The 11,607-nt window shown below is 38.1% G+C and overlaps 3 protein-coding genes across 8 annotated transcripts; 2 read left to right on the top strand and 1 right to left on the bottom strand.

The window, feature by feature from the left end:
- Nucleotides 1-623: 623 nt before the first annotated feature.
- ABCG16 (ABC-2 type transporter family protein) lies at nucleotides 624-3,351 on the top strand. The gene has a single exon (NM_115367.3). The coding sequence runs from the start codon at nucleotides 982-984 to the stop codon at nucleotides 3,190-3,192; it is 2,211 nt and encodes a 736-aa protein (NP_191069.2). The 5' UTR covers nucleotides 624-981; the 3' UTR covers nucleotides 3,193-3,351.
- Nucleotides 3,352-3,490: 139 nt separating this feature from the next.
- AT3G55080 (SET domain-containing protein) lies at nucleotides 3,491-8,192 on the top strand. 5 transcript variants are annotated; one of them, NM_115366.4, is made up of 15 exons: nucleotides 3,491-3,820; nucleotides 4,149-4,243; nucleotides 4,702-4,765; nucleotides 4,870-4,980; nucleotides 5,083-5,142; nucleotides 5,386-5,493; nucleotides 5,980-6,052; nucleotides 6,191-6,231; nucleotides 6,316-6,396; nucleotides 6,672-6,707; nucleotides 6,869-6,952; nucleotides 7,135-7,268; nucleotides 7,500-7,588; nucleotides 7,671-7,819; nucleotides 7,909-8,192. In NM_115366.4, the coding sequence occupies exons 1-15, from the start codon at nucleotides 3,704-3,706 to the stop codon at nucleotides 8,056-8,058; spliced, it is 1,392 nt and encodes a 463-aa protein (NP_191068.2). In that variant the 5' UTR covers nucleotides 3,491-3,703; the 3' UTR covers nucleotides 8,059-8,192. The 5 variants fall into 5 exon arrangements, with proteins under 5 accessions (NP_191068.2, NP_001326791.1, NP_001326790.1 ...); NM_001339717.1 differs by lacking the exon at nucleotides 4,149-4,243; NM_001339718.1 differs by lacking the exon at nucleotides 4,149-4,243 and having other exon boundaries at nucleotides 3,562-3,820; nucleotides 4,883-4,980; nucleotides 7,909-8,182.
- AT3G55070 (LisH/CRA/RING-U-box domains-containing protein) lies at nucleotides 8,170-11,260 on the bottom strand. 2 transcript variants are annotated; one of them, NM_115365.2, is made up of 7 exons: nucleotides 10,837-11,260; nucleotides 10,281-10,475; nucleotides 9,984-10,106; nucleotides 9,645-9,839; nucleotides 9,241-9,374; nucleotides 8,912-9,098; nucleotides 8,170-8,748 (listed from the first exon to the last, which is right to left on the bottom strand). In NM_115365.2, the coding sequence occupies exons 1-7, from the start codon at nucleotides 11,155-11,157 to the stop codon at nucleotides 8,647-8,649; spliced, it is 1,257 nt and encodes a 418-aa protein (NP_191067.1). In that variant the 5' UTR covers nucleotides 11,158-11,260; the 3' UTR covers nucleotides 8,170-8,646. The 2 variants fall into 2 exon arrangements, with proteins under 2 accessions (NP_191067.1, NP_001078291.1); NM_001084822.2 differs by having other exon boundaries at nucleotides 8,912-9,374; nucleotides 10,837-11,252.
- Between the last annotated feature and the right edge of the window lie 347 nt (nucleotides 11,261-11,607).

Below are 11,607 nucleotides of genomic sequence, written 5' to 3'. Positions count from 1 at the left end.
AATTTTCGCATGCATGTTTAATTTTAGCAACAAACTTGACGATTTTTATTATATTTCTCTTAAACCACCACTCCACCCTTTACAAAACAAAAAGAATGTTTTATCAGCTTCTGTATACTGTGAATAAAACAGAGGAAACAAAGACCAAACACAATATTTGAGTTTGGTAAAGAATGTTCCACCGTTACCAACTAAATAATCAAGAAATAGAAAAAATGAACTTGGAGATTGTGTGTAGTCTTTCATAGCAAAAACAGGAGTTTATATTCCCAAACTAAATACAAATCTAGCTACTTTATCAAATATAACTTTTATATTATATTTGGTAGAATTAGTTGGGGTTCCGGAATTATTGCAATTTGCAACTTTTAGGCAGTTAGCAGCATAAGCAATCGTCTTCGGTCGCGAAAACAAAAGAAAATGTGAATAGTTTATCTAGGTACACATTTGCTTGCGATACAAACAATCACTATATCGCTACCAACATTCGAAGAATCTTTTAAAAACATTAATTAATTGACCAAACACTATGTGAAACGCAAGAAATATCTCATCTCAATCCTATATACTATCTATACCTCGGTTAGATCAACACCCTTCACCTAATTCTCCATTCTAATCGCCACGTGTCAGCCATTTCTACGTATTTTAGTATTATCACCTTGGAAAATCTAGATTTATTGGTCATCCCATTACCTCTCCCTAATTGAATACGAGAAATCCAAAACGCATTTTCCATCCAAACGCTAAGAATATTATTGTTAACAACACAAACCTAACAGATTTCTCATGATGATGCAACTCATTCAACACATAGAACCTTCGTGTTCACACGCTTCCACACGTTACTTCATATATATAAGGCCTATACACAGATACTAGCAAAACAGAGAACAAAGACTAACATTTTGATCATGCAAAGAGTGTTTTGATTTTCAAGTGTAAGCACATCATTTCTCACTTTACCATCTTTTGTTCTAAATGTCTCGCATACTAGTAGAAGATGATAATGCAACACCGTTTCATTCCATGGAGATTATTAGCTCATCTTTGACTTTAGGCCAACTTCTCAAGAACGTTAGCGACGTTCGTAAGGTTGAAGTTGGTGACGAAACTCCTGTTCATGAATTCTTTGACAGGGATGGTTCTTCACTTGACGGAGATAATGATCATCTTATGCGTCCTGTTCCTTTCGTTCTATCTTTCAACAACCTTACTTACAACGTCTCTGTTCGCCGGAAACTTGACTTTCACGACCTGGTTCCATGGAGGAGGACATCTTTCTCCAAGACCAAGACTCTTCTAGACAATATCTCCGGTGAGACTCGTGACGGAGAGATTCTTGCCGTTCTTGGAGCTAGCGGGTCAGGTAAATCCACTTTGATCGACGCTTTAGCGAATCGGATCGCTAAAGGAAGCTTGAAGGGCACGGTAACGCTTAACGGAGAAGCTCTTCAATCTCGGATGCTGAAAGTTATCTCAGCTTATGTAATGCAAGACGATCTTCTCTTCCCGATGCTTACTGTGGAAGAAACCTTAATGTTTGCAGCTGAGTTTCGATTACCAAGAAGCTTACCTAAATCCAAGAAGAAGCTTCGAGTTCAAGCCCTAATCGACCAGTTAGGGATAAGAAACGCTGCTAAAACAATCATTGGAGACGAAGGACACCGTGGAATCTCCGGTGGAGAAAGAAGGCGAGTTTCGATCGGAATCGATATCATCCACGACCCGATTGTTCTCTTCCTCGACGAACCTACTTCTGGTTTAGATTCCACAAGTGCTTTCATGGTGGTTAAAGTATTGAAGAGAATCGCAGAGAGTGGCAGTATCATTATAATGTCAATACATCAGCCAAGTCACAGAGTTCTCAGTTTACTTGATCGTCTTATCTTCTTGTCACGTGGACACACCGTCTTTAGTGGTTCTCCGGCGAGTCTACCGAGCTTTTTCGCCGGGTTCGGTAATCCGATACCGGAAAACGAGAATCAAACGGAGTTTGCACTCGATCTAATCAGAGAACTCGAAGGATCAGCTGGAGGAACAAGAGGATTAGTTGAATTCAACAAGAAATGGCAAGAGATGAAGAAACAGAGCAATCCTCAAACCCTAACTCCGCCGGCTTCTCCAAACCCAAATTTAACCTTGAAAGAAGCGATTTCCGCCAGCATAAGCAGAGGAAAACTAGTCTCCGGTGGCGGCGGTGGTTCCTCCGTCATAAACCACGGTGGCGGAACCTTAGCCGTCCCTGCATTCGCGAATCCGTTCTGGATCGAAATCAAAACTCTCACCAGACGCTCAATCCTCAACTCCCGACGACAACCGGAGCTACTCGGAATGCGATTAGCCACCGTAATCGTCACCGGATTCATCTTAGCCACCGTATTCTGGCGATTGGATAATTCACCAAAAGGAGTTCAAGAGCGGTTAGGGTTCTTCGCATTCGCAATGTCAACAATGTTCTACACTTGCGCCGATGCTCTTCCCGTGTTCCTCCAGGAACGTTACATCTTCATGAGAGAAACAGCTTACAACGCTTACCGGAGATCCTCCTACGTTCTCTCTCACGCCATTGTTACCTTCCCTTCGCTCATCTTCCTCTCTTTAGCTTTCGCAGTGACGACGTTTTGGGCTGTTGGGCTTGAAGGAGGCCTAATGGGCTTTTTATTCTACTGCTTAATCATCTTAGCCTCTTTCTGGTCCGGAAGCTCCTTCGTGACTTTCTTATCCGGCGTCGTTCCACATGTGATGTTAGGCTACACGATCGTTGTTGCTATTTTAGCTTACTTCTTGCTTTTCAGTGGCTTCTTCATCAACAGAGATCGAATCCCTCAGTATTGGATTTGGTTTCATTATCTTTCTCTGGTTAAGTATCCATACGAGGCGGTTCTTCAGAACGAGTTCTCGGATCCTACAGAATGTTTTGTGAGAGGTGTTCAGCTTTTCGACAACTCGCCTTTGGGAGAATTGACGTATGGGATGAAGCTGAGGCTTTTGGATTCTGTGAGCCGGTCGATAGGTATGAGGATATCGAGCTCTACGTGTTTAACGACGGGTGCTGATGTTCTGAAGCAGCAAGGAGTGACACAGCTTAGTAAATGGAACTGCTTGCTTATCACGGTAGGTTTCGGATTCCTATTTAGGATTTTGTTTTACTTGTGTTTGTTGCTTGGGAGCAAAAACAAGAGGAGGTGAAACTGAAACTACTGATGATACCTAAAACCAAAAACATATATTGTAATTCTTTTTCATTACTTGTAATTCGTAGATTGATTGTGTATTTGAATTGTATTCTTTTTAACATTTGTATTACTTTTGCCATCAATAAAAAAAATATCATTCTTTAGGAAATTGGAAATACAAAAAGCACCTATGAATCGCTTTTACTCAGAAAATTAATGCAACATTTCAAATAGAGGCATTGAGATTGTGGAAGAAAAATGAGGAGACACAGACACTGTTGCTAGAGGCAAGTAACTCTCAAAGCCATTTCACTTTGTAAGGTATCAAAAAGTCAAAATTGGAAGGCTATCTACAAAATCAATTAAAAACAAACCGATTTATCTGAAATTTAAAACCGAAACAAACCGGACCGAATCAGCATCAGAATATCGTCTGGTCCTGGCCGCTCTGCTCTAGCCGCAGTCGAAACACGAGTCCATAATACGAGCGGTGGTTGCTCACGCGCCATCCAGTTTGGCTGGAGATGCTATTCTGCATTTCGACAGTGAAGCTTTTCGGGTTTCAACAAAGGCGCAATGTTAGCTCTTTAGCCAAGCGTTTCAGTCTCGCCGGGAAACTAACGTTAGAGCTCCAAACTCAGGTTTGATTTGTGAAAGATTGAGACTTTCGTGAAATTTGTGAAATCAATGTGATGGACTGTTCACAGCTTGATTATCTCAAGTGTTAGAAAAGTTTTATCATACCTGAGTGTGGTTCCAAGAATTTTTCTAAGTTATGTATGTTTCTCCTCTACTGATAGCAATTGATACCAAAGATGAAACCTTTATGTTCTTTTAGCTTCTTCTATCTATAGTTAACCAAACAGACTGTTGATTTTGGGAGCTAATTGATGTAAGAAGATGTTGTACAGAACTTTTATGTCTCTCACAAAAGAGGATTTACGATCATCTTATCCATTTTATATCTAGGCTTCGTTGGACAATAACTTCTTACCCTGGTTAGAGCGAATTGCTGGAGCAAAGATAACTAATACTCTTTCGATTGGGAAATCCACCTATGGCAGGTGGGCTTGATGATGTTTTGAATAAGATGCAACTTTGCAAGTATTTTTCAAAATCCGTTTTTCGAGTACCTCGGTTTTCTGTTTACCGGCAATTAAAATATGGATTGTTAGACACATTTTCTCTATTCAATAATTCTATTCATAGTTCCCTTTCAATGTAATGATCAGATTCTTTGTTGATACCTTCTGTGGCAGCTTAATTTTTATATGACTTGTCTTGATGTTCTTTAATATGGTTCTGTCTTGTCATCAATAGTTGAAACATTGTACAACTTTGAATCATGTTATTTTGTCTTGTTTAGTAATCTGATTGTTTTCCATCTTTATGCGATTGTTTAATGAGTGATTGTGAGAATAACCAATTTCATTTCCTACCAGAGGCTGTCTCCTGGTGTGATGCTTTATCTTTAATGTCAAATACACTAACCATGTTAATAACTATATCAACTTCTGAGCAGGTCACTGTTCGCCTCCAAAGTTATCTATGCTGGTGACTGCATGTTGAAAGTCCCTTTTAATGCGGTATATTGTTGTCTACTGAAACGAGCTTTTCTGTTATCATGTGTCTTAAGAAGTATTGGAAATTCTTTTTATGCCATTAGTGTTGTTCTAACTTAAAATTTCAGCAAATAACTCCAGATGAGCTCCCCTCGGATATTAGAGTTTTATTGAGCAATGAAGTTGGGAATATCGGAATGCTTGCTGCTGTTCTAATAAGAGAGAAGAAAATGGGTCAAGTAAGCTAGGGCATCAACATTTGAGTAATTGACTTAAAATAAGTCTCCCATTTCATGTGAGTGTTTTGGTTTTGACTTAGTCTCTGATTGCTTTTGAATCAGAAGTCTCGATGGGTCCCTTATATCAGCCGACTTCCTCAACCTGCAGAGATGCATAGCTCGGTGAGATTTCACTCTAGTTATTATGTCATATGTTCGAGTCTTGAATTTTTGTTTTGGCCACTTCTTTAATGTGTGTTATTTTACCAAAAGAGATATACAAATATAAATAGTTATAGTTTAAGATATGATCCATATAACCTGGTACGCAAAAAGCTTCTTAATTGCCTTACTATCAATTTTGTTGCCTATGCTATCTTGGACAATGCAGAATAATAAAAAAAAGTGGTTTCCTTATTCTCTTAGATATTTTGGGGTGAAGATGAGCTCAGCATGATTCGTTGTAGTGCAGTTCACCAGGAAACAGTAAAACAAAAAGCTCAGATAGAAAAGGACTTTTCATTTGTAGCGCAGGTAAGTATGTTTTTCTAGTGATACTGGTAACTGTTTGGTTGGGTTCCTAATTCTTTAAAAGGCCTTCAAGCGACTGCTTATGTACCGTTAAGAATAGTGTATGAACCCATAAGACAGGCACACACATATAGACTAAATAGTTACAAAACTTATTTGTCTTGTCTGTTTGGTCTCGTGGTGATATCAGACCTTTTGATTGAGAAACCGAGTTGGGTCTATCAAGGTGCTATATTACCTGTGTATATACCGCTGAAAAATTATTTACGGTTTAAATTTTGAATTATCTTCTTCAAGTTTTATACTCCAGTTCATAACAAGTCTTAGCATATTACGAAGGCTACTATGATTATGTCCTATGTCAAGCTAACCAAGTACGTAGTATACATATGTCATATGTGTATGTTTGGTAGATGTATTTCCATGTGTCGAATTTATTTTTCATCTTAGTGAATAAGAGTTCTAAAATCACTTTTTGGTGATTCTTAGGCATTCAAACAACATTGTCCCATAGTAACTGAACGCCCAGATTTGGAAGATTTCATGTATGCATATGCTTTAGGTGAGAAAGTTACTTCACAAGTATTCATTTGGCTCTATATCTGTTTCTGGTGTTACTCAACCATGTACAATCTCTCATAAGGGAGGTTTTATGCATTGTGTTGTTCTTACTCAATCTGGATAACTTGTTGCTGGACAGTGGGATCTCGTGCGTGGGAAAACTCAAAACGCATATCACTGGTATTGCTTTCAATTTAGCTCTGGCATCTTTCCAGATTACTTATGGTGAATTCTGGTACGATAGATGTTCTAACGATATAACAGATTCCGTTTGCAGACTTCATGAACCATGATGGGCTTTCTGCATCAATCGTTTTGAGGGATGAAGACAATCAACTATCAGAGGTTTACTTCCATTCCTGTTATTTAATATTCTGTGTTCTCTTCGTCAAGGGTTTGTGCACATCTACTTGATATACAATCTAACCTCCATATCTCATATTCCATACATCAACTAGAGTGAATCGACATCAGCATAATCTTATTGTTAAATATGTGGTACATCGATCTAGTAAAATGCATGGTTTTTTATTCCGTATTACTTTCTCTTGACTCTAAAGGCTTGCAACACAGACTGAAACAAGCCAGTACATTTTGATTTCAAGTTTTCAACTTTGCAGGTCACTGCAGATCGCAACTACAGTCCTGGTGATGAGGTAAGATTATAACACGATGAGATTCACTTCTCAGAGGATGCATTACTTATTTCTTTTAATAATCACTAGATTCTATAAGAATGTTATTTTTGTTGAGGTCGATCTCAGTGACTGGTTAAAACTCATGGGCTTGTTGAAGCTTACCAAATATCTCTGTGTAGGTATTCATCAAGTATGGGGAATTCTCAAATGCTACACTCATGTTAGATTTTGGATTTACCTTTCCTTACAACATTCATGACGAGGTTTGTTTTCTAATATCATGACCGTAGCCGTAACAACATTGATCTATAGATGTTGGATTGAAGATGCTACTCACCAACCTTGAACTTGATTGTCATTTAATTGACTGAATGGGATGTTGAAACTTCACACAGTCATTATCTAAGGATTAGTATCAAACTGATACTGCTGCGGTGACTTATAGGTTCAAATCCAAATGGATGTACCGAATGATGATCCTCTTCGCAACATGAAGCTGGGACTTCTCCAGACACATCACACTCGAACTGTCAAAGATATCAATATCTTTCACTCTTCTTGTGATACTTTCACAATCAAGTAGGTATTAAAGTTTAGCTTTAGAATGTTACCAAGCCATTACAAGTTCTTAACTGCTTACATATCAATATCCGTACTCAAAGAATGGAAACATGGGAGATAGTAAGAAAGCAGTTAAGAGTGATGTGAACAGTGGATAGGAAAATACCAATGAACCTACTTCTTTAGAATTGGTTTCAGTAACAGTGCTTTTTACATGTGTATCTAAGTGTACTTTTGGTGATCTCTCAGGGAAGTGAAATCTGCTATAGGGAAAGGAAAAGGCATTCCACAATCTCTCCGTGCATTTGCTCGTGTTCTCTGTTGTATCATTCCCCAAGGTGCTCAAATCAAATTAGTCACTCTCTTTTATCATCTTGCGAGGCTAATTCCAAAAGTATTAACAGTATAGTTGATTCTCAGAGCTAAATGATTTGTCAAAAGAAGCTGCACAAAATGATGGCCGACTAGCTCGGCTTCCTTTTAAAGACGGGAACAGAGAGTTGGAGGCACATAAGATCCTCTTGTCTCACATCAACAGATTGATTGAGGATCATAGTGTTTGCATCAAGGTACTATAGAACGCTTTACTCAACTAATTTCCACACAATGACTGACAATGTAGGTTTTGAAAAACGTTTATTGGTGGGTGCCTTTGCAGGAAATGGAAGAATGCTATTTTGTATCACAAAGATTTGCTGTTAGAAGGCAGATGGCAAGAGATCTCCTATACGGTGAGCTTCGTGTACTGAGATCTGCAGCTGAATGGCTCAATCATTATTGCACAACCTTGCTTTCAGAGACAATGTAATCGATTTTACAGTCTCTACGATAGCAATATACCAATAAATTGAGATATTGGAGTGAATAAAAAGATTAGTGTTACTCTATTTCTTAATCCGGAATTATACCTCGTTCCATTTCCGAAGCCAACAAACAAAAGAGAAATGATGAACATGTTGAATCAGGATGGTATCCAAATAGATGAAACCAGACAGAACCAAATTATACACCTCAAGTGAGGAAACTGATAGTAGAATCGGAACTGTGGTTTGTGAAATGGTAGTGGGACAATAAAGTGTACTTTGCCGGTTGATTTATACAGAAACTACTAGTGGATAAGAAGAAAAACATGAATAAAAATATCAGAGCAAAGCAGCCAAACATGTTTCCACTAAAACCATGTTGACTAGAAAATTGTCATAAGACTGAAATGAAGAAATGGCTTGATATACAAAGGAACGAGCTGTTTCTAAAGTGATGCAAAGTTTTATCTGCAAGTGCATATTCACAAAGAGTAATGGAGAAAGTTGGAAATTTCAGTTTCTTTGGCCTTAATACTGTCCTCCCAGTCATCCATTGAAAAGGTGACCAAAGTGAGGATTATGAGCATATGGGTTCATGATATATATGCCTTAACTAACTCCGTGTAGTTGCAGACAAGCCCTGTCCTTGGACATGTTATTTTACCTCCATTCTTTTCCGCCATTTCCTTGAGAGCCTGCAAGTTCATTTACCCATCAAATAAATAAAAAAAGTAACCCAACTTTAAATTTTTTGAACTGTATAGGATAGACTGATGTAACTGATCAAGCTAATAGAAAAAGATTCTAAAAAGAGAAAAAGAACAGAGAAGCTGAAGTTGTACAAGAACAGAATCAAACCTTGGTGCTGTAGACGTAGCCATTGGGCAGCACCTGTGGTGGGTTCTCTGTGTCCATTAGCTCCTTAGAAATATAGCAAACAAGCTTTGAATGGTGCTGCTTGGAGAACGGTAAAGGCAAAGCTAGCTTCCGAAAGTTCTCTTGTGAGAGAGGGTCCTCTTTGGTACAACCTTCTTCTAAACCATATCTGAGTCATATCAAGGTACAAACGCAACCCACCAGTAAGAATCACATTAGGGTGTCATTTCGAAAACTTACTTTCTGCCCCTTTATCAGATGCAGAAAATAGACAATCAAAAACATCAATTTTGATAGAGTTTGATCGTTACGGAGTTTTCAGCGCAGACAAGCCTGCCTGTAAGTAGATGTTCAATAAGGGTTCCATCGTCATGCCATATAACTTGCAAAATTCTTGTTTAAACTGATCAACTAAAACATCCCACTGTCGTAGTTCAAACAAAACCTGAGAAAAAAGAAAAACATATCTGTTAGTTGATTAGCCTAAATACATGCAATGATCAATTAAGATTCGACAAGAGTTGAAAGTAACACAACTAATTCGGCAATAAACAAAGACGAAAAAGATTACTGAAGCAGCCTGGTGTATGAAAGAAACAGTGAAATCTATATCCACGTTTTTGGGCCATTTCAGACAAAATCAATCATTAGGAAAAGATACAAGTTGAAGCGTCAATTTTCAACAGTTATATAATCAAAAGAAGGAAAACTTCACCTTATATTTTGAGCATTCTGTGGTACTTTTAAAAGCCAAAGTGGCCAGAACATGCTGCAATTCTTTCATATGGGTTGTTCCCCATGATGCCAGATGCTTTCGAGCATACTGGATTGCTTTTTTGTAGCTCTCAGCTGTATCAACTCGTACCAACTCGATGAATTCTTGCAGCCTTAGTTGGAACTCAAATTTGCTCTGTTATGAAAAGGAAAATATATAATTAGCAATGAACAATTATACATAGAGTTCTGGTAAAAAATTGGATACTTTAGCCAAACCACATGGAGTTCATAAAAAATGAAAGTAAAACTTAACCATGAGAGTACATAGAGCACGTACCTTTGACTTTTTCAACCGCGTTTTGTTATCAGCACACCATGTCAATGCAGAAGCTACCTCCCTATTTTTAAGGGCATCAATCACCTTCTTAGCTTCTCGAAATATGTCAATGTCGACAAGGTCCTGAAAAGATGAGATATTTATAATTAGCATTTCATAGAGATGCAGTACAAATCAACAAATCTGTTTCACTGCTTGTAAAAACGAAACAGCAAAGAATATGTTCTGATATATTAACCAAGACAGCAATATAGCATAATAGTGTGATATAATGAGTGTCAAGAGGATGAGAGAAACCATAATATTGCTGCTTTCCGAAAGCTTTGTAGCAGTCTCGAAATATGACATCCGCAGCATGTAGTCTACAAGAATCCGTTTCAGTTTGGTATTATTCCATTCAGTAATATTTTCCACATCTACTGAATCCAAATGATCGATGCGAGCACGACATCTCTGGGCTTGCAAATTCTCCACATTGCTCCCTTCTTCCAACTGAGATACAAAACCAAAAAAATACGTAAGCCAGGCCATATCCATGTGATGTTACTCCAGAAGATATAGAAACTATCCCAAATGATAAAAATTTAGAAGACAATGCAAATAGTCAGATGGGAAGTTCCAATGAACCAACTCCACCACTACATTGAATTCATCGAGATCCAATGTCTAGTGAGACATAATTGCCAAAGACAGATACTTTACTTTGATCTTCAACATCGAAGATCAAATTTTTTACAGATAAGTGGATATCATTTAGCAAAATCAGAAACTTTAATCGCTAAATTAATTGATTCAGTTTCGTCTACATAATTTAAAACACCGATCACAGAGGGAGAGAGACGGAAAAATCAACCTTTCGTTTGAGGCCTTGTAATCGAGTAACAAGGCAAGTAAGACGCGAAACGGTATCGTCTTTAGACCAATCGGAATCAGCCAATTCTCCGACGCCGTTAACAATGGTTGAGACCTCTTTCTCGAAAGAACGGTGATTGGTACGGATCGTCTTCTTGTAATGCTCGAAAGGAACGCGGAGGAGCTGGTGCTCAAGCTTGAGAGATTCCGTAAATTGATTCGATCTCGAAGACGAGACGACGACCGGCGACGGAGTGATCGTAGCGGCGGATTCCGTCATGACGGTGTCAGAGTTTCCGTTGGTGGCGGAATCGATTTCCATGGCAAGAAAATGGGAGGAAGAAGTTAGCAGAAATTTTGCAGAGAGAGTTTAGATTTTGCCTTGTGGTGGTGATCTTGATTGATTGATATATGTATGAGAAGAAAAAAAACTACAGAAGAAATAAATAGTGCCAAGTGAAACGGCGTCGTTGGTTTGTGGTACTCTATAGTTCAAAACGACAGCGTTTGAAAAGGTAGGAAACCGTCCGGTCTGATCTAATCCCTAACCGAGAGTATGTTTTGATTTTTGGGCTTTGTCATTTTAGTTTGCAGCAACGTTTGATCCAGTACCAGGTCCAGTTGATGAAACAAAAATAGTCTAGGATTCCCAATTTTTGATTAATATATAACTAGTCTATACAAAATATTAATATACAGATATTTTTAATTATTAAAAACCCTTTTTTTACTGAAATTAAATTTACCTTGTGAAAAAATATCTCAAAATAAA

This window comes from Arabidopsis thaliana, chromosome 3, assembly GCF_000001735.4.
Source record: "Arabidopsis thaliana chromosome 3, partial sequence".
Classification (NCBI taxonomy): domain Eukaryota; kingdom Viridiplantae; phylum Streptophyta; class Magnoliopsida; order Brassicales; family Brassicaceae; genus Arabidopsis; species Arabidopsis thaliana.
Note: the sequence above shows the minus strand (reverse complement) of the source record. Positions and strands in the feature narration are given on the sequence as shown.